Here is a 20270-nt window from a genome sequence, read left to right as displayed (position 1 = left end):
GTTGACCATCCACGAACAGGATGTGAGACGCATCTTCAAACAACAAAAGATTACCAAAGCGGCAGGTCCAGACCACGTGTCCCCATCCCGCCTCAAAGTCTGCGCGGACCAGCTCGCTCCAGTCTTCACTCAGATCTTCAATAGATCTCTGGAACTGTGCGAAGTACCATCCTGTTTCAAACGCTCCACCATCATTCCAGTCCCCAAGAAACCTACAATCTCGGGTCTAAATGACTACAGGCCTGTCGCCAGGACATCTGTGGTCATGAAGTCCTTTGAATGTCTCATGCTGGACCACCTCAAGAGCGTCACAGGTCTCCTGGTGGACCCCCTCCAGTTTGCCTACCGAGCGAACAGGTCTTCGGATGATGCGGTCAACATGGGACTGCACTTCATCCTAGAACACCTCGACAGTGCGAGGATCCTGTTCGTGGACTTCAGCTCAGCGTTCAACACCATCATCCCTGAACTCCTTTCCTCCAAGCTTCTCCAGCTCAGCGTCTCACCTGCCACCTGCCAGTGGATTTACAGCTTCCTGACGGGCAGGACACCGCGGGTGAGGCTGGGGGATGCCATCTCATCCACACGCAGCATCAGCGCTGGGGCGCCCCAAGGTCGTGTCCTCTCGCCGCTGCTCTTCTCTCCCTACACGAACAACTGCAACTCAACGCACCCGACTGTCAAACTCCTGAAGTTTGCAGATGACACCGCTGTCATCGGCCTCACCGAGGATGGTGACGAGTCTGCATATCGACAGGAAGTGGAGCGGCTGCAGCTGCCGACACAACCTGGAGTTGAACACGCTCAAGACTGTCGAGATGATTGTGGACTTCAGGAGGCATCCAGCTGCCCTTCCAATTGGGTTCGATCGCGCATGGCGCTCCCTTGTGGACTCATTTGGAATCGCTCACTCTGCTGACTTCCATGATGAGCCCATTGACACGGATCGCGATTAACTTCAATAAATATTGAACCTGAATAAAAGTTTGTAAACAACTTTGACACACGCATGCAGACATTGAAAATATTTCTTGCGAATGTATTGTCCTTCAAAGTGAAATAGAATTGAACTGTACATGACGGATGTCCTGAATTGGATGGAACAAAACTTAAAGCTCCTGTAAACATTTACGCAGTGTGAACATTTAATTGTATTTTTTTCGCCTACCACTAGAGGGAGTATCATACTTTGAGAATCACAGGATTACGACTTAAAAATGTCATAAGGTTCACGTACGTGTTGGATATTTTTTTAAAATAGATTATTTACGTTTAGGCGGCACGGTGCGGACTGGTTAGCACATCCGCCTCGCAGTTCTGAGGACCGGGGTTCAAATCCCGGCCCCGCGTGTGTGGAGTTTGCATGCTGTCCCCCGTGCCTGCGTGGCTTTTCTCCGGGTACTCCGCTTTCCTCCCACATCCCCAAAACATGCGTGCTCGGTGTGAATGTGAGTGGGAATGGTTGTCCGTGTCGATGTGCTCTGCGACTGACTGGCGACCAGTTCAGGGTGTAGTTCGCCTTTGGCCCGAAGTCGGCTGGGACAGGCTCCAGCGCCGCGCGACCCTAACCAGGATAAGCTGTGTTGAAAATGGATGGATGAATTATTAGACATAATGCCTATTCTTTCTCTTTGTTTGATGTATTCAAAATAAGGGACGACTCACGTATTGAAATATAGATATAATAAATAAACATCTGAATGACACATTAGATTTAGTAAAAAAACAAAAAACAAATACTGCATAAGAATGGATGTTGTTTCTTTGAACATAGGTAAGTTGTTTTTGTTTTTTTGCAAACAGAAAATGGATGGATGGACATTTGTATTTTCGTGCACGCAAGCGGACTTTGAGCGGAAGTCCGTGAGAGGGACGAGCTGATGATGGCGAAGAAGATGACGCTCAGCTTCCAAACGGAGAAGACACCCGAACGCCTCACGCTCGCTCCTCCTCCTCACGTCTTGAAATATTGTATATCCGACACTGCTGTGTTGTCAACAAGAAGTTGGAATCAAGGAAATTGTTGAGCTTTATTGCTGAAGAAAATATGATGAAACATTACATCTGGGGAAAGTTGCAAGTAGGAAGACAAGCCACTGGGTCAAAGGTAAACAAACATTTTTTATTGCCGCTGATTGGTCAAACGATGAGCGCACGCCTGTCCAACAGGTCCGTGAGACCGCTGTTACCATGCCAACACAATCTCCGTTTAACGTCTGCGAGACGCTTGAATATGATCTGACGATTGCCGATGATGTCACAGGTGCTCCCCAATGGCGTGTCTTTGCATAGATCACGTGAGCGAGAGCGCCGAGCATCCTGGGACTCGGCCAGCCGCGACGTTCGTTCACGAGGGTCACGCGGTGTCGGGCAAGACGCCCTCTATTCCCAACCGATTGCCGTCACGGAATGAACACACACGCACACTTCGTTTATGGCGAGGTTACATTCCACAAAACGTCAAAACAACATCAGCCAAGTAGCGACCACATATTTATTTCGATATTCATATATATTTGAAAGCTTGATGCATATTATTATACAAACTATGCATGTGAGGTGCAGGTATTATTTTGCTGTTGAGTTTGTGCTCCCGAGCATTCAATGTTTACTATTTATTATTTTGTACAATGAACAAACTTAACAACGTTGGAGTTGATTCAGCTCGTGTAATGTGGGCGTGTCCAATGAATGGCTGCCATCCGCCCGCGGCTCACGGATGGCGGTCGTTGTGCGTACGTTTCACATTCACGACACACATACTTTATTGTTGTGCCAAAGTGAAAGTGACACACAACGCAGAGTCTGCGCTTCAGGTTTTTTCGGACCAAGAGGCTGGCTACTCTGTCAGCAGTCGCTCGCCATCGTCACGTTGTACAGTGTAGTATCTGTCCCTCCGAACGTGTGGGGCTTTAAAAGGCGAGGCGGCGCCTGGTGAGTGACGTGAGAGTCAGCCAATGAGAGTGTAGCGTTGGCCGTCGTTAGCTAAGGTTAGCCAGCCTGCGGGTTGCCTCCCTTCGTATCCGCTGTACGAAGGTGCTTGTTTATTTGCTTTGTTGTTTCTTTCCACGAAGGCAATTTTGAGTGCACCTGCGCTCTTGAAATGGATAACAGGAATTCTTCTATGTATCTATCTCCAACTACCACCTCTTTTTTCAAAGGCCAACAACAAAACAACCCCAAAAAATAAGAATGTCCTTCAATAAAAATCCAAACCTCAAACTATTAACAGTCCCTGCCTAGGAGTTGATAAAGGGCATTCGAAACAACACCAATCCGATGATGTTGCATTCTTCGTGACAGCCACGTTGCTCCGGGCACGACAACACGGTCTGTCTTTGACTTTAGTCAACAGACGATCTGCCTCCCGTTTTCCATCTTTCGTTCGGCCACTTTTGGGAAGGGGAAGTGTCAATTTGCTCCAGGAGACCGGTAGCATAGTTGCTAACGACTGCAACAGAAAGGGAAGGTTGCGCTCGCCGGTCGAGACTGACACGAGCAAAGCATTCTGGGATTTGTATTATCATTTTTTTGACTTGGGTTTGTTGTCACATTTCTGTGGGGCCAATGATATATGACTCGTGCAGTCTCGCCGCGCTGCACTATTTGCATGTCTGTCGTTGACCAATACTGGCCACTCACGCCAGTGTAGCATCTGCTCCACTTGCACACTGACCGAGGAGTATCCGCAACATTTGCACAATCGACACTGGCCCAGATTATCGCACTACTCGCTTGAAGTCTCGGCACCCCTTGCACAATGCTCATTGCGCCGGACTATTGCGATATGAGTCTTTCGAACTGCTCTAAGTGCTAGAGGACTCTGCATCAAAAAAATAAATAAAATACAAATAAAAATGTACCGGCATTACCAGATAACTAGCAACCCTTTGTTGCTCAGTGATTGTTTTTGTCAATGTCTTTCTGTCTCCAAAGTGTTCTGTAAATTGACTGTCTGTTGTCGTACTAGAGCGGCTCCGACTACCCGAGACAAATTCTTGTGTTTTGTGGACATACTTGGCAAATAAAGAGGATTCGGATTCTGATTAGTGGTGCATGTGCCGTATACTGGCGGGCCAGCTGCTCTAATACACATTTCATATGGTCTTGCGGGCCAAATATAATTACATCCTGGGCCAAATTTGGCCCCCTGGCCTCAGTTTGATTTACATGACTTGGGTCTAACGGTGCTAGGCTATATTAAATGAGCTAACTTTAGCGTAGATGTGCATTTGCGTCATTGAAGCTGGTTGTGCTTTGCAGTCGCCACGTTTCACTTTATTTTCTAATTGCGAACCGATCGCAAACTTTGACCTTTTCTGTGCTTCGCGCACTCTTCCCTCCCGGTTCGCGCTTTTTACCACACGAGTCTACAGTAACATTTAGTCCGCGTGGAAATATGATCAGCGCAAAATCCCGCGACAGTGAAAACGCGCAATGCAAAAAGAAATATGCAAGAGTGCGAGCGCAAAAAGCGAAGCGCGACATAGCGGGTGACGACTGCAACCGTCTCTTGGGATGCCTTTTCCTTTTTACAGCAGACAGGCCAATCGGAGCCAGCCATTGAGAACAGGCGCTAAGTTAGAATGCTTCAAAAACCTTTGAAGAAGATAAGAGCCTTTGAGGAAGTTGATGCGTGCTTCGATCAATTTCAAAGTGTTGAAAGCGTGCGGGAGAGGCCAAAGCGCTTCTTCGGCCTCTCTATCATGGCCCTTTTCCGCGGGTGCAGGCGAGGATCTGATGAACGGGGCTTTGACCGAGGCGGAGACGGTGCCGCGTCCTCGCCTCGCCTCGCCTCTAGTAAGGTGCGGCGCTGTCCCACTGCAATAGATACTGCAGGGCGCCATCGGCCGTGACGCGGCGCGCCAGCACGTGGCACCGCTCGTTGCCGCCCGTCGGTCTGCCCGACGCCGCGGGGGAGTCGGCGGGATACGCGCCTGGCACGGCGCTTCCGGAAGGCTCCTCCGACCCCGCCTGGATGCGATCGGCCCGATGCTTGGAGGCGGAGCTCGGCGACTTCCTCTTCCTGCTGCCGACCTTTCGTCTGAAGACACAGGTCAAAGGTTGACGACTTGGCTGCGCTGGGAATCAGTGACTCATTCTAAGGATTTTGACATAGCGGACCTCGAGAGTCCCACTGCAAATCTTTTGTCGTGATCGGGGCGGCAGGAACGATGAATGATTGCGAAGTTTGCGAACGCATTCATCGTTGCCGACTTTTTATCCAGCGGAGGTTTTGGAAAACTATCGGGGCACCGATAATAACATGATTGCTGTCGCGTAATTACAATGCATTGCTTGGAACTATTCAACAAATAAATCCAAGATCATGTATTGTTTTAAATTGAGTGTGTTTCACACAAAAAAAAAACACACACACCCGAACTCGCCACTTTGGGGCTAACGTACGACGATTCCAAATAGCAGACTGCGCGGGACTGCGTGTTGCGTCCCTTAAACAGACTGCGTGCGCTGTTGGCAACAGGTGGAACCGTGCCGGATTGAGGAGGCTTTTGCACTTTAGGACTGGCAGATGTGCTACAGATACCACACATGAAGACACAACGTTGAACAGTTTGTCGTCCCGTGCGCGCCGATAATCACTACACACGAAGATTCTGTTCCACCACCGAGCGACAAACAAGTCCTCTGAGGCACAAATCTCACGTGATCACACGCAGAGGTGGGTCGTAACGCGCGCCATTTACTCAAGTGACATTTCCCATCAACTCTACTTTACATGCACCGTACTTTTTCCTTTGACTCGAGTATTTATGTGACGAAAGATGAATACTTTGACTCCGTTACAATGATCGACATGCCGTTCGCTACTTTTATTGATCCATTCTTGCGTGCGCGCGTCTATTTTTAGACTCCATCTTTGACTCCCACATAGGGCGCCCGTTGCGCCAATCACTAATGTCATTGGACTCCAATTCACCAATCGGACGACACAAGGCAGTCGCATGACCGCGCACGTACTACGTAGCCTTTGCGAGCCAATCAAAATGACTCATTTTGGGGCGTGTCGACTCCCATATATTCTTTTTATTTGATTTGATGTTCATGCTCTGATGAATAAAAAAAAAGAAAAGAAAAGAAAAAAACTCAGGTTACTCTTGATTTTTTTTTCATTGAGTAGTTTCTTACTCCAAGTAAATATTGGGATGACTACTTATTACTTTTACGTGAGTCATATTATGGTAAAGTAACAGTACTCTCGCTGGAGTACAATATTTGGCTACTCCACCACCTCCGATTGCACATGATCTCACGAAAGCCAAGACGGGCCGATGTTGTCATGGGTGCGTGTTCGGGTTTTTGTCTCCCCCCCGTTTCACACGAGCGTCTCGCCCACCTGTGCCTCGTTCACCCTCACGACCCCTTGCATTTAACCTCGTGTCTCGTTCCCTCTCGTCGCCACCCGGTTGTACCTCGTCGTCGCGTTCCAGCATTCCTTGTTTCCGCGTCACAGACTGCCAGTAAGACTCGACCCTGTCCCGACGATCGACCTCGCCTCTTTGCCTCGCGTTTTGGGATACCGTCGCCTTTCTCGGATCGCCTGCCTGTGCCCGTCTATCAAACCTCTCTTTTTGGAAACTGTCCATTTGTTTTGGAGTCGTGCATTTTTGGGGCCTATCCTCCGTTCCGTTCATGGCGGATGTTTGCCGAGTGGTTTAAGGATCATCTTGGAAGACAGAAGATAGTCTGGCGTTTGTCGTCCGTGGTCGGAGAGGGGCAAAATCGGAAAACAATAACTCTTGTGTGGCCTAAAGTAGCTCCGACGGCTTCCGTCATGGAACATTTTGGAGGGCAGCGTAAGGGCAAAATGAAGTTTCAAGCCATGCGAGCGCACGACAAGATGGCAGTCTCGCGATTTCCTGTACAGTGACTAGCGAGGGATTCCCAACACAGATCCAAACTTCTTGAGATTGATTTCATCAAGCGTTCTCAATGGCTGACATTGATCCCGCCTCCTTTTTTAAGTGTTGTACCTGGTTGGCTGATCGGAGCGGCCGGCGGTAACAGAACCCGACGTGGAAACGTCTGTGGAGTCCTGATCGACGCTCGACGTCCGGCTGCAACACGACATAACCATCGACACCGTCACCAATGCGCCACGTGTGAATGTGTGCTTGTGTTAGAGGCCGACCCGGGAGTGGATTTGGACTCTCCCTTCCTGAGCCCAAATTGAACAGAATCTGAACGCCCATTTGATTCTTTTTAGTGCCGCTCCTGCCTAATCCCGCGATCAATAGTGAAATTCACTCACATCGCCCCCAAAACGTCAGTGTATATAGTGTGTGCGCATGCGTGTGCGTGAGACCTCCTGAGTTCGTGCAGTTCGTCCAGGGTGAAGTCGAAGATGGTGGCCATGTGGTGATGATCGTTCTGCATACACAAATGCAGATTGTTTGCTTCGAGGAAAACAGCAGCAGCAGATGACGTTTCCTTACACTCGGGATGGCATCTGCAAACAACCACTTGGACTTCCTCTTCCTCCTCTCTGATGAAGCGCTGTGCACACACACACACACGATGACAACTGTCAAGCTTTCGTGATGGAGAAGCGATGACTGAATGTTTGAGGATGAATACGTGCTGAATTGCTGGAGTTGAAGCGGTCACCTGATCCGGCCGATGGCCTTCTTACAGCCCCGCCCCCCTTCGCAGTGAGCGCGCTCAGGGAAAAGTTTCAAGGGCGGCGTGGGAGGAACCCGCGTCCGAAGACGAAAAATGCACTTCCTCTTTTTGATCTCTTTCCCGCACAAAAACCTGAGGGCGCACGCGCACGCACACGCACACCACACGACACACGCACACACGGACGCACGCACGCACGCACGCACAGGGCTGTGTTAACGGTGTCCGTAGCTACAATTTCGAGTCCTAACTAATATACATCCATCCCTCGTTTAGATTCCGGACCACGAGCCGAAAAAAAGCGAAATCCACGAAGTAGCGTGCATGCGCTGACATAATTCCGTTTTTTTCCCTCCTGTCAGGACAGTTCCACACAATGCAAAAATCTTCATGTTGCTTCATGTCACAAAAGTGCAACCAATTGTCACCAAAACCTTCTTGGGCGGCTCTAATTATGCCCCTTTCGCGATCTGAAAATATCAGGAACAAAATCCTGATGAACTTCTCTTCAATATGGGCGTGCAAGGACGTTTGATTATTATATGTTTTTTTGGGGGTGGTGCATGAGAAATTAGGGAATTTGCTTTTGATTGTTTTTTTACATGTTTTTACCATTAAAAAAAGAAATGACAGCATGCACTCAAAATCCCACGATGTGCCCAACGATGCACAATCTAAATGAAAACATGGGGGGCAAAAATCCGCAATGAGGGAAAACTGCAGTGAGGTGGGGATTTTGTAGCGGTTGGAATGTGTACTGAGTCGAGGGCATCCCCAAAATAGCGCCTTCAATATCTCCCACCAAACAAATGGTGAACACCCGCAACACAACACAGACTGACACAGTCCACTTCGAACAATACAATGTTATTGTCATTTATTTCTTACGAACATCCACCAGCTGACGATCTGGAATGTTGCAATCATGCAACAGCAATGTCATTCATAATTAATATGAATATATTCCTATTCAATTCATATATCTAGAGATATGAATGTCTGAATCTATTTTTGAAAAACTGCCTTCGCAATCACTGGCTCCTTCCCTCCTAGGATATACAAATGTTCCCCGAGTGGGGGACGGCTGAACGAACGAAGGAAGGATTCCAAACACGGCTTGGGACTTACTTGCTCTTGTACTTGTTGAGGGCGTCGAGCAGGTGCTGCCCCCTGTCTGCCGGAGGAGTGTTGGCCAACTACACACGCGAGCAGACGTTGGGCGAGAAGAGGGTTAGGCTGAGGGTCAGGCTGCGCTGGGGTCAGCTGGCGCTTTCATTTTGTACCTTTCCCAGCTGTAATTGTTCCCAGTGCGCAGTGACAAAAGACAGGATTTCTTCCAGCTCAAAGTACTTTTTCTTGCTGCTGAGCGATAGGTTGTAGAGAACCAAGTGGACCGCGTCCACCCAGCGAAGACACAAACGCCGGACGTGCTCCGAGCCTTTGTTGCACACGCAGCACACAAACAAGTAGAACCTGCAGACAGAACGGCGTTCCGAGGCCGGCGCCAGGTCAGAGTCGCACTCCAAATCATCTCTCACCTTCGTTCCCAAAAATCACATTTCCCGTCTGAATGGTTTTCTCCGACTTCTAGAAAAGGCCAATGACATTATTCGAGGCAAGTTTTGCTTTTTGCTATTGGTGAGTGCCTTTCAGCGGGCTCTCAGATGGTCGGTTTTGGATGGAAAACAGTCGCGAGTTGGAGATTGATATGCACAAGATATAACACTTGGGTTTCTGTGGGCAAAGGGGTAAAAGGTTTTCAATTTTGAACTGCTGAAAACCCGCCCACGATTTTTTGGTAATGAGTCCATTTTCTGTATCCTCCTTGCATGCTATTTTTGGGGGGGGGGGATTATTTCCTGTATCCGCTATTGCTGCTGAAACGATGCAAATCTTCCCATGACGGGACTAATAAAGGTTATCTCAATTTCTTACAATACCCAAAACATGATTCAAGGGAAAGAAGCAGAACAATACTGAAATGAAATAAGGAACTTGAAATAATAACACTGTCAACATAAAGACTGTAAACTGTATAACCGATCCAACTTTTTCTCATATTGCAGACTTGAGTTTTGCCAGATCTGATATCAGCAATAATCATCCATCGTTTACTTATTTCGGAGTATGGAATGTTAGAAAAGGATATGACTGCAACGGAGAACAATCATCAGCAAGCGTAAGTATGAGAAAAACGTGCTAACCAACCGATTCCACGTCTTGACCTCTGACGGGCAGCGTGCTGCATACAATGAGATACAAACTTGCAGCAAGAGGTAGAATTCACGAAGATATAATATTGTTGTATTGTCTATTTGTATGCGTTTCTCCATTGTTTGTGTACCAATATTCACTATTTTGAGAGATAAGTGCTAATTTTCATGAGTTGGTCAATGGTGTTTTTCATTCACTGTGTGTTAGCGATGTTTTGTGAACAAAAATGAAGAAAGAAACCAAGTCTGTGATGTATTTCAACATTCAAGAGGTGTAACTCTTGTTTAGTTATCCAGTCAACTTCAACTGGAATTTCAAGGCAATCTAGCTTTTTGAGCGAGCTACGTTCATTCTTACTTGTTACTAGGTTACCACCTTAGCAAGCTGTTGCTGCGATCACGGCGGCTGTGCGCGCCGTCCGGGCGCTGCTGGATAGAAGTGCTGGAGCGCAGCATGAAATCGACTGCTTTAGAAGGGTGGTCAAATCAGAGATTTGACATTCAGTCCCATCTGATCCCATACTGTTTTTTCAATTTCTCTTGCCGTTTCGCTCCGCTGAGTGAATTATGAACCACGGGCAATGCAACCAAAAAACTTCATACATCGCTATCATATACCCAACGTGGATTTTGGGGGGACACGCGCTATAATGGGCCCGCGATTCATCGGTGAGGCTCGAGTCGAGAGCGATGACCCCGGCCCGGCCCGGCCCCAAGTCAGAGGAGGCGTGTGCGCGCGCACCTGTCTCCAAACATCATGCTCTCCTGCAGACACTGCGTGCACGCCTCGTGGAACCACTGCTCACATTGGAAACACTGAAGCATCTTCAGATACCACCTACGCACGCATGTGCGCGCAAATACACACACACACACACACACACACACACACACAGATCAGCTCACCAGCCACTAAGACCCCTTTAACATTATCACTCTGCATGCGTGAGTGTGTGCGTGCGCGTGTGGTGTCGTACTCTCCGGGGCCTCCACAGTAGCAGTAAGTCTGCTGCTGATTGGTGCGATGCTGAGAGTCCCATTCCAGAGCGTTCAGATCGTACGACAAAACCTGCTTCATGGCTAACAGAGCATTAGCCAGGGGCCCCTTCTTCAGAGCACCCCCTTTCTGTAGGGAGGGAAGGCGAGGACGCTCACATCATTCCTACACAAACAACGTCTTCATCAAGGTGTGTGTGTGTGTGTGTGTGTGTGTACCCTGACAGCCAGGGCAAAGACGCAACGTCGACAGAACCAGGGACTTATGTCACTGTTGCCCTCGACAGCAGGAACATGACACTGCTGGTGGAACCCTGACATGCGCAGACACACGATGTGATCACAGCTGCTCTGTTCATTTGTGAAAATACATTTTGATTCAATAATTCTTACCTATGCCACACTTTCCACAAATGAGGATTTGGTTGAATTGACTGGCAGAGCTCGGCCCCGTCTCCTGACACACCGAGCAGCGAGGTTCCTCCCCCGGCACGCCGGCTGCAACGTGATTGGATAAATCCTTCGTTACAGTTACTAGGAGACAAAAAGGTTTTTTCGAATTGCCAGCTTGTCTGTTTCAGGCTATGTTCACACTGCAGCGCAATTCCCCCTTTTTTCCCCCCCAATGTGACTTTGTTCACGTCAATGTGAGCAGTACAATTCCGATTGTCCCAAATCCTTTCCAGGCCTCTTTCATAAGTCGGATATGCATCCAACGCGAGTGCAGTATGGACGCTCGAGCCGTATTTACTTCCGTAAACTCAGCGCCTCGCGTTTGTGGTACGGTAGCATTTATTGTCAGCCCTCAATATATGTGAGAAATGCAGAGGGCCAAAATCACTTTGAAATTTCTACAACCCCGATTCCAATGAAGTTGGGACGTTGTGTTAAACATCAATAAAAACAGAATACAATGATTTGCAAATCATGTTCAACCTATATTGAATTGAATACACTACATAGACAAGATATTTCATGTTCAAACTGATAAACATTATTGTTTTGAGCAAATCATCATGAACTTGGAATTTGCTGGCTGCAACACGTTCCAAAAAAGCTGGGGCAGGTGGCAACAAAGTTGAGGAATGCTCATCAAACACCTGTTTGGAACATCCCACAGGGGAACCGGCTCATTGGGAACAGGGGGGTGCCCTGATTGGCTAGAAAAGGAGCTTCCCTCAATTGCTCAGCCATTCACAAGCAAAGGTGGGGCGAGGTTCACCTCTTTGTGAACAAGTGCGGGAGAAAATAGTCCAACAGTTTAAGGACAATGTTCCTCAACGTACAATTGCAAGGAATTGAGGGATTGCATCATCCACGGTCCATAATATCATCCAAAGGTTCAGGCAATCTGGTGAAATCACTGCATCTAAGCGGCAAGGCCCAAAACCAGAACAACTGACCCAGACCTCTGTCAAATGTATAGACTCCTCTGTCAGGAATAAATTGGTTGACTTTTAACACGTCGTTATAATTGTAGTTCTTTCACGAAAACGAACACGCATGGAACCTCGAGAGTAATGGGTGATTATTCCTTAAATTCAGGTTCCTTCAGTGCCAATGGCATGGGTAACTTACACGTCTGTGAAGACACCATTAATGCCGAAAGGTACATACAGGTTTTGGAGAAACATATGCTGCCATCCAAGCAACTTCTTTTTCACGGACGCCCCTGCTTATTTCAGCAAGACAATTCCAAACCACATTCTGCACGTGTTACAACAGCGTGGCTTCGTAGTAAAAGAGTGCGGGTACTCGACTGGCCTGCCTGCAGTCCAGACCTGTCTCCCATTGAAAATGTGTGGCGCATTATGAAGCGTAAAATACGACAACGGAGACCCCGGACTGTTGAACAGCTGAAACTGTACATCGAGCGAGAACGGGAAAGAATTCCACCTACAAAGCTTCAACATTTAGTGTCCTCAGTTCCCAAACGTTGATTGAATGTTGTTCAAAGAAAAGGTGATGTAACACCGTGGGAAACATGAACCTGTCCCAGCTTTTTGGGAACATGTTGCAGCCATCAAATTCTAAGTTCAGGATTATTTGCTAAAAACAATCAAGTTGATCGGTTTATCAAATATCTTGTCTTTGTAGTGTATTTAATTAAATATAGGTCAACCATGATTTGTAAATCATTGTATTCTGTATTCTGTAACACAACGTCGTAACTTCATTGGAATTGGGGTTGTACATGCGCAACGTGACGTCCTGTTTTGTGCGCATGCGTGTGACATCACCGACAGGAGAAGTCGCATTTGTTTTTGTGATGTGAACGATCGGAAAAAAAAAAAGATCGGATTTAACTACTACTTCTTTTCCAGTGGGCTTGTCCCGTTACCAACGGCGCTCATGTCTTCCCTCACGACATCCATCAACCTTCTCTTTGCTCTTCCTCTCGCTCTCTTGCCTGGCAGCTCCATCCTCATCATACTCACTATTTCTCCTCTGGACGTGTCCAAACCATCCAAGTCTGCTCTCTCAAACTTCTTTGAAACATCTAACCTCGGCCGTCCCTCTGATGAGCTCGTTTCTAATCGTCTCCAACCTGCTCACTCCTAGCGAGAAGCTCAACATCTTCATTTGCTCTGCTTCCTGTCATCTCTTCAGTGCCACTATCTCTAATCCGTCCATCGTGGCCTGACTCACCACTGTCTTCTAAACTTTGGCCTTCATCCTAGCAGAGACTCTTCTGTCACATGACACACCTGACACCCAATTCTAACAAATGTATCTACCACTCCAGACTTCCGCATGCAGTACCACAGTTCCTGATTTCTAATTTCAGATTGGATTTAACAAAAAACCCAAATTGGGCCTAATCCCCTGCAGTGTGAACATAGGCGTCCGTGTGTGCGTGTGCACACGCATGTCTCACCATGCTGGATGTCCTTCCATAGGACCCAAAACTTGGAGTTGTCCTCAAAGGTGACGAAGCAGCTGTGTCTTGGTGGGCTGAGCTGTGCACCAATCAGATCAAAGTTGACACACGCGCGCACACATACACAAACTCTGTGGCTATCTTGTGTTTGCGGCGTAAGGACACAATTTAGACTCCCAATTCATGCGAAAATGATGGAAATTAGAAGGCGAGTAACGTCCATCCAGCCAGCCATCCATTTTCTGGGCCGCTTCTCCTCACGCGGGTCGCGGGCCCGCTGGAGCCCATCCCAGCCGTCATCGGTACACCCTGAACTGGTCGCCGGCCAATCGCAGGGCACAAACAAACCAACAACCATTCTCACTCACAGTCACACCTACGGGCAATTTAGAGTTGTCAATTAACCTCGCGTGCATGTTTTTGGGATGTGGGAGGAAAGCGGAGCGCCCGGATAAAAGCCACGCAGGCACGGGGAGAACTTGCAAACTCCACACAGGCGGGGCCGGGGATCGAACCCGGGTCCTCGGAACTGGGAGGCGGACGCTCTAACCGGTCTTCCATCGTGCCGCGGCGAGTAACGTATGACAACAAATATGGAGACGATTGATTGTTTTTCCCCACACAAAGCCGGGTAAGTGCGAGGGTATTGTTGAGTATGTCGCTGTTTCGTAAAGAGTCGCGTGGTTGCTGCGTATCGAACGTAAAGCGTAAATCTGTTTCACGATCCTGTGAGTCACAGCAAATGTTGGACATTAGAAAAATCTCACAACGCTCCAAAAAAAAAAGAAAAAAATGCTGAAGTCATGCTGGGCTCGTCTAAATGAATTGACAAATGTGAAATGTGAACACTTTGCTTTTATTCTGTTGTATGAAAGGCAACAGGTGCATACACTTGCAGCACATTTCTTCCGCACAGACCAACGAAGACATGTTTGGTGCTAAGCATTCGTTTTCCGATCATTTTGAGCACCAGGTGGTTGCGAATCACAGCATAAATGGACGACGTGTGCGTGTCTGTGTGCGCGCACACGGCAAGCCCATTGAAGACCTCACAGCGGGACCGGCTATATGTAGGTGTCGCAGATATCTGGAATTAGTTTCGACTTGTCACAGTTGTGCTCCAGAGATTCAGTATCAATTAAATTCAGACTCTTCAAAATGCAATTTCGACGAGTCCGAAATACGTTGATATCTCGAATGTTCAGTCTGAATAGTCAAAGTTGTCCGCTCGTCGTATGTGCACGTGCATTACCCTCAGTATCTTGCCAAGGTAGTAGAGTCCGTCTGACCAATGGCAGAGCACAAACTGTCCCACACTGAGGTTGCTGGACTCTGCCCTGTCGTCCTCCTCCGCCGATTTGCCGCCGCCGCCGCTCGGCTCCCAAAGCACAGCCGCAGCACTCGGCGCAGGCGCCGGAGACTCCACACCGCGAGAAGCTTCAAAGACGTCCTCGAACATTCTCACCTCAACTGACACACACACACACACACACACACACACTTTTCATCTGCAAGCAACCACAAACAAAAACAGAACTACACCCCATAGTTCAGACCAACAAGCAATGATGAGAAAAGTAACTTCTCACTCAAGCTCAAGAGGAAACAATCGCCCAAAACTCAGGTGAAACATTTACACAAACATGAATCGCTTCACCTTCTCCAAATCATAAGACAAAGAAGAAAGCTTGAAAGAGAATTCATCAGGACCAGATTACCGCACACCGAAAAAAGAAGTCAACAGACTACAAACTCAAATGGACTCAAAAGCAGACGACTCGACTCCAATCTAAAAGTCCCCAAACCTACCCAATCCATCATTTCAAGGTTTTTCAATAACCGCCAAATAAGAATTGCCTCCATCTCCACACCTATCACTCCCCAAGCAAGAGTTCTTCAAGGCCCAGTTCTGAGCCCACTCCTCTTTCTCTTATACACTTCTGAGTCCTGACATCTCCAACTTCTTCTTCTTTTCCTTTCAGCTTATCCCATCAGGGCTGGCCACCGCGCGTCATCCTTTTCCATGTCACCCTACCTCCTGCATCCTCCTCTCCAACACCGACTGCGCTCACGTCTTCCCTCACGACATCCATCAACCTTCTCTTTGCTCTTCCTCTCGCTCTCTTGCCAGGCAGCTCCATCCTCATCATCATCTACCAATATACTCAACTCTCTCTCCTCTGGACGTGTCCGAACCATCCAAGTCTGCTCTCTCTAACTTTGTCTCCAAAACATCTAACCTTGCATGTCCCTCTGATGAGCTCATTTCTAAACTGCTCACTCCTAGAGAGATCCTCAACATCTTCATTTGCTCTGCTTCCTGTCGTCTCTTCAGTGCCACTGTCTCGAGTCCGTACAACATGGCTGGCCTCACCACTGTTTTATAAACTTTGACCTTCATCGTAGCAGAGACTCTTCAGTCACATAACACACCTGACACCTTCCTCCACCCGTTCCAACCTGCTTGGACCCGTTTCTTCACTTCCTTACCACCTCACCATTGCTCTGGGCTGTTGAGCCCAAGTACTTCAAGTCCTCTACCCTTGGACATATATTCTGTTTTACTTGGGCTAATCTTCATTCCTCTTCTTTCCAGTGCATGCCTCCACCTTTCTAACTGTTCCTCACCTGCTCCCTGCTTTTACAGCAGATCACAATGTCATCTGCAAACATCATGGTCCACGAGGATTCCAGTCTAACCTCATCTGTCAGCCTATCCGTCACCACTGCAGGGCGGATCCCTGATGCAGTCCCACCTCCACCATAAACTGCTTTGTCACACCTACAGCACACCTGACCGCTGTTCTGCTGCCCTCATACATGTCCTGTATTATTGGAACTTACTTCTCTGCCACTCCACACTTCAGCATGCAGTACCACAGTTCCTCTCTCGGGACTCTGTCATAGACTTTCTCTTGATCTACAAAGACACAATTGTAGCACCTTCTGACCTCCTCTGTACTTCTCCATCAACACCCTCAAGGCAAATATGATACTCTTTCTCGGCATGAAACCATACTGTGCTTTCTAGCCTCCACTACTCTTTCCCATAACTTCATCGTGTAGGTCATCAACTTTATTCCTCTATAGTTCCCACAGCTCTGCACATCACCCTTGTTCTGATTCTGATGTGTCATATTAACCAAAAACACTCACCTGCAGCCCAACATCAACTTAACACTTTCAACCAGAAAATCCACATCAGTCATGAGCAAAATTCCTCAGAGCAACATTTCAGTACAACATGAAAACGGAAAACAACATTGACAAAAAGCAAACAATAGACTTAACCATCTCAAAGCCCGCTGTGGAAAGCATGACGCATTACCCTTTACAGTTAGGAAAGTATCGATCGTACATCCAACCACTATTCGAATACTCAGTTAGCACCTGGATCACCATCCATCTCTGACAACCAACTACAACGTTTACAAACCATTCAAAACAAAGCATTAAAACTGGCACAGCGACTCCCATTTGACATGAGCAACCATTACAGTCACACCGTAATGCCGAGATCAGACTACCAGGATTTTAGCCCCGATAATGGCCGGATTGCAGCAGATTTCCCAGATCGGGCCTGACATATTTTGTCGGGAATGACAAAACATCTTGTGGTGTGACATACTCCACCACCAAGAATTTGGCCCTACGATAGCCCTACGACGCCAAAATGAAAAGTCTAGCATGTTTGATTGTTTTGGATGTCTTCCGTGTAGTGTGACATATCAACAACAACTCTCTGACAGTGCACCTTGACGTAGACCAATAGGATTGAGATTGCGACCGGCGCTTCGCCTCCCGGGCTCGTCGTTGTTAACATACTTGGGCGATGTCGTCAATAGTTATTCACGCGCACAAACCAATGTTTACCGAAGCTTTAGAGCACGATTGGACAAATCCCGGCATGTTTACGTACAAACGTTAGTGCTAGCACTAGCTTGCTAGGCTACATAACGTTTTGTTGCCTGCTTGGGAGCCGTATCGTATTAAAAGTACGTGAACATACCTCAAACTCTTCTTGAATGGACAGCCCACTCCAGAGCACCGGTGACGACACCACGTTTTTCCTCTTTTTTCCCCCCCTAGCACAATACAACACATTGGCACGATCCATTGTTGTTATCGTTGCCATGGTAACGGGTGCATCCGGTTGCGTTGACCGGTGACATGTTTTCTGGTGCCGCCTACCCGACAGTGTTTGATTTGACAAAATAAAGCCCAGTACTATCGTAATAAATGTCGTGTCGTGTTGCCAGTAGCTTACAGAGGTATGGCAACATTTTATGGCATAATGCCATCGTGAAAGACCACATTTTCGACCACATTTGCCTTGTAGTCTGATCCGGGCATTAACAGGCATTCCAACGACAGACAAATGACATCAAGCAAGAGCACTGAGCTAACTGAGGACAACAGTAACCAACCCCGCCTTCCAGAAAACAAGAAATCACGCCACCCAATAGTTGATGCCCCCCGTCACTCATTCTGCAGCTGGCAGAAGCCCCCCACCCACTCAGGCCCTCGTAACAAAGTAACCAAACCAAATGGCTACCTCCCGCTCTGTAAGATCTTCGTCCTCCATCCACCTCCCCGTGCCTTCTGCCCGTCTGTCCACCTGGGGGACGGAGCCTTCAGCCACAAAACAAAAGAACGTTTTGTTTTTCTCTATGTGCCCAAATACATTCACAAAATGACAGCCTAATTGCTACACAAACCTTAAAAATGTGTGGTTGGTTAAGCGTATCGTAACCATGAGGCAGTGTAATGAAGTCATTTTAGGATTAAATACTGCCACAAATACAACAAAAGCTCAGCCAAATATTCAAACGAAAACAATCAATGAATGACAAAAACAGATGAACTCCAATATTGAATTTGAAATTCCGCTCCTTTCACGATTCAGCTGGTGCACGGCCATTTTCAAACGTCGAGGAGCTACAGGACGTCCGCAGAGGATACATCTAACGTCCCTTGATTTAAGCTATCTTTTGTCGGGTCCTCGATGCTCGATCCTCGCTCCTCGGTGGCCGTTTAAGACACCTGAGACGCTCCATGACAACAACTTCCGGGTCACATACGAAGATCGGTGTCGCGAGGAGCGATGAACGTTGTATTTAGGGGAATTGAGATGCACCCATTGAGTCCTCAAACTCCTTCCGCCTCCATTTACCGACAACTAAAAGTACTCTGGATAGAAAAAGGCACAAGCCATGCGCTATCCTTGCAGGCTCATGAGACGATCAACTATGTCGATCCTCACGTGAATATAGAAAGGCGTTATTCGGATTCCCACAGTTTCCAGGCAGGATGCCCCACATTGAACAACTTCAGTGACGAGAAGACATCTACATACTTTAAACGAGTACAAATTCATCTTAATAGAAGAGTTTAAGATTCATCTCACAACTGTGAGGAAAGATTTGACGTCTCTGCGCCCGCGCAGTGCGTTGCCGTCGTGCCTCTAACGTCACACACACACAATAACGTTAGTTACTTGCTTGCTTCATTCTTTATTTAATTACTTGCTTCGTTCATAATTTAAAGCACAAAGTAACGTAAGTGACAGGTCAACTGAGTGGACCAAGTCACCTCTCGGTCGCTCAGGCTAGCGGATGTGTGTGTGTGTGTGTTTATGGCGACACACCAAGGTTATTACATTAAACGAAAACAAGCAAAATAACTACAATTAAAATTGGGGGAAAAAAAATAACGAAATAAAATAAAAACGAAAATGTTTTTTTAAAACAATAACTAACTGAAAATACATTTTACGTTTACAAAACTAACTAAAGTTAACTAATGATAGCAAAAATGTCCTTAGTTTTCGTCTGCACAATGCTCTTTGCACCGGACTATTGCAATATTCGTCTTTCGAACTGCTCTAAGTGCTAGAGGACTCTGCAAAAAAGAATAAATAAAATGTGCCAGCATGACCAGATAACTAGCAACCCTTTATTGCTCAGTGACTGCGTTTGTCAATGTTTTTATGTGTTCTCTGTCAATTGACCGTCTGTTGTCGCACTCGAGCGGCGCCAACGGCCGGAGACAAATTCCTCGTGTGTTTTTTGAACATACTTGGCAAATAAAGATGATTGTGATTCTGATTTGATCGAAGAAAGAACGTTGAACAGTCGTTTGGGAATTGAAGTTCTTTGACTGTGTGTCGCCTCGAAACTAAGTCATCGAGCAACAGCCAATAAAAAGGCGCTACGCGATGACGTCACTTCTCGACACTCCCTCGGCGCTCGCCGCTGGCTGGTTGACAACTTGACAGATTTGAAATGGCTCCCCTTCGTGTGTCACTCAACTCAGCCCGAAACGCGACACCAGGTAATAAACAGGTGCTCTCCTTTTTTGGTCCATTTACAAACAAGTAGTACAAGCGGGCTTAAGTTTAAGGCTAAATAAACCAAAATCATTTTTCGTCTGTGCCTGTTTTGACTATGACTGTCACCCAAACCTGACAGTCCACTTCGGAAGGTTGCAGCAAGGGAAGGAAATCACGCAAATAAGTACTTCTTTTTTTTTTACAA

General features: G+C 47.3%; 1 protein-coding gene and 1 long non-coding RNA gene across 9 annotated transcripts in view; one reads left to right on the top strand and one right to left on the bottom strand.

The window, feature by feature from the left end:
- Nucleotides 1-2101: 2101 nt before the first annotated feature.
- Nucleotides 2102-20270, bottom strand: part of phf19 (PHD finger protein 19) — an 18858-nt gene continuing 689 nt past the window's right edge. The window contains exons 2-15 of one of the 7 annotated variants that reach the window (XM_061768970.1): nucleotides 18290-18366; nucleotides 14987-15204; nucleotides 13732-13813; nucleotides 11247-11387; nucleotides 11073-11167; nucleotides 10835-10983; nucleotides 10600-10695; nucleotides 8928-9117; nucleotides 8773-8840; nucleotides 7630-7776; nucleotides 7458-7518; nucleotides 7328-7392; nucleotides 6996-7079; nucleotides 2102-5044 (exon numbers count right to left, since the gene is read on the bottom strand). In XM_061768970.1, coding sequence (XP_061624954.1) covers nucleotides 4798-5044; nucleotides 6996-7079; nucleotides 7328-7392; nucleotides 7458-7518; nucleotides 7630-7776; nucleotides 8773-8840; nucleotides 8928-9117; nucleotides 10600-10695; nucleotides 10835-10983; nucleotides 11073-11167; nucleotides 11247-11387; nucleotides 13732-13813; nucleotides 14987-15193 — 1632 coding nt within the window. In that variant the 5' untranslated portion in view covers nucleotides 15194-15204; nucleotides 18290-18366 and the 3' untranslated portion in view covers nucleotides 2102-4797. The remainder of the gene's footprint in view (nucleotides 5045-6995; nucleotides 7080-7327; nucleotides 7393-7457; nucleotides 7519-7629; nucleotides 7777-8772; nucleotides 8841-8927; nucleotides 9118-10599; nucleotides 10696-10834; nucleotides 10984-11072; nucleotides 11168-11246; nucleotides 11388-13731; nucleotides 13814-14986; nucleotides 15205-18289; nucleotides 18367-20270) is intronic. The other 6 variants (XM_061768966.1, XM_061768967.1, XM_061768968.1 and 3 more) reach the window with 6 other exon arrangements.
- LOC133475715 (uncharacterized) overlaps nucleotides 19321-20270 on the top strand; it is a 7747-nt gene continuing 6797 nt past the window's right edge. For both annotated transcript variants that reach the window (XR_009787911.1, XR_009787913.1), the window contains exon 1: nucleotides 19321-20067. This is a non-coding gene — a long non-coding RNA (uncharacterized LOC133475715). The remainder of the gene's footprint in view (nucleotides 20068-20270) is intronic.

The sequence above is a fragment of the Phyllopteryx taeniolatus genome, chromosome 3 (genome assembly GCF_024500385.1).
Source record: "Phyllopteryx taeniolatus isolate TA_2022b chromosome 3, UOR_Ptae_1.2, whole genome shotgun sequence".
Taxonomy (NCBI): Eukaryota; Metazoa; Chordata; class Actinopteri; order Syngnathiformes; family Syngnathidae; genus Phyllopteryx; species Phyllopteryx taeniolatus.
This window is presented reverse-complemented; position numbering and strand designations above follow the sequence as displayed.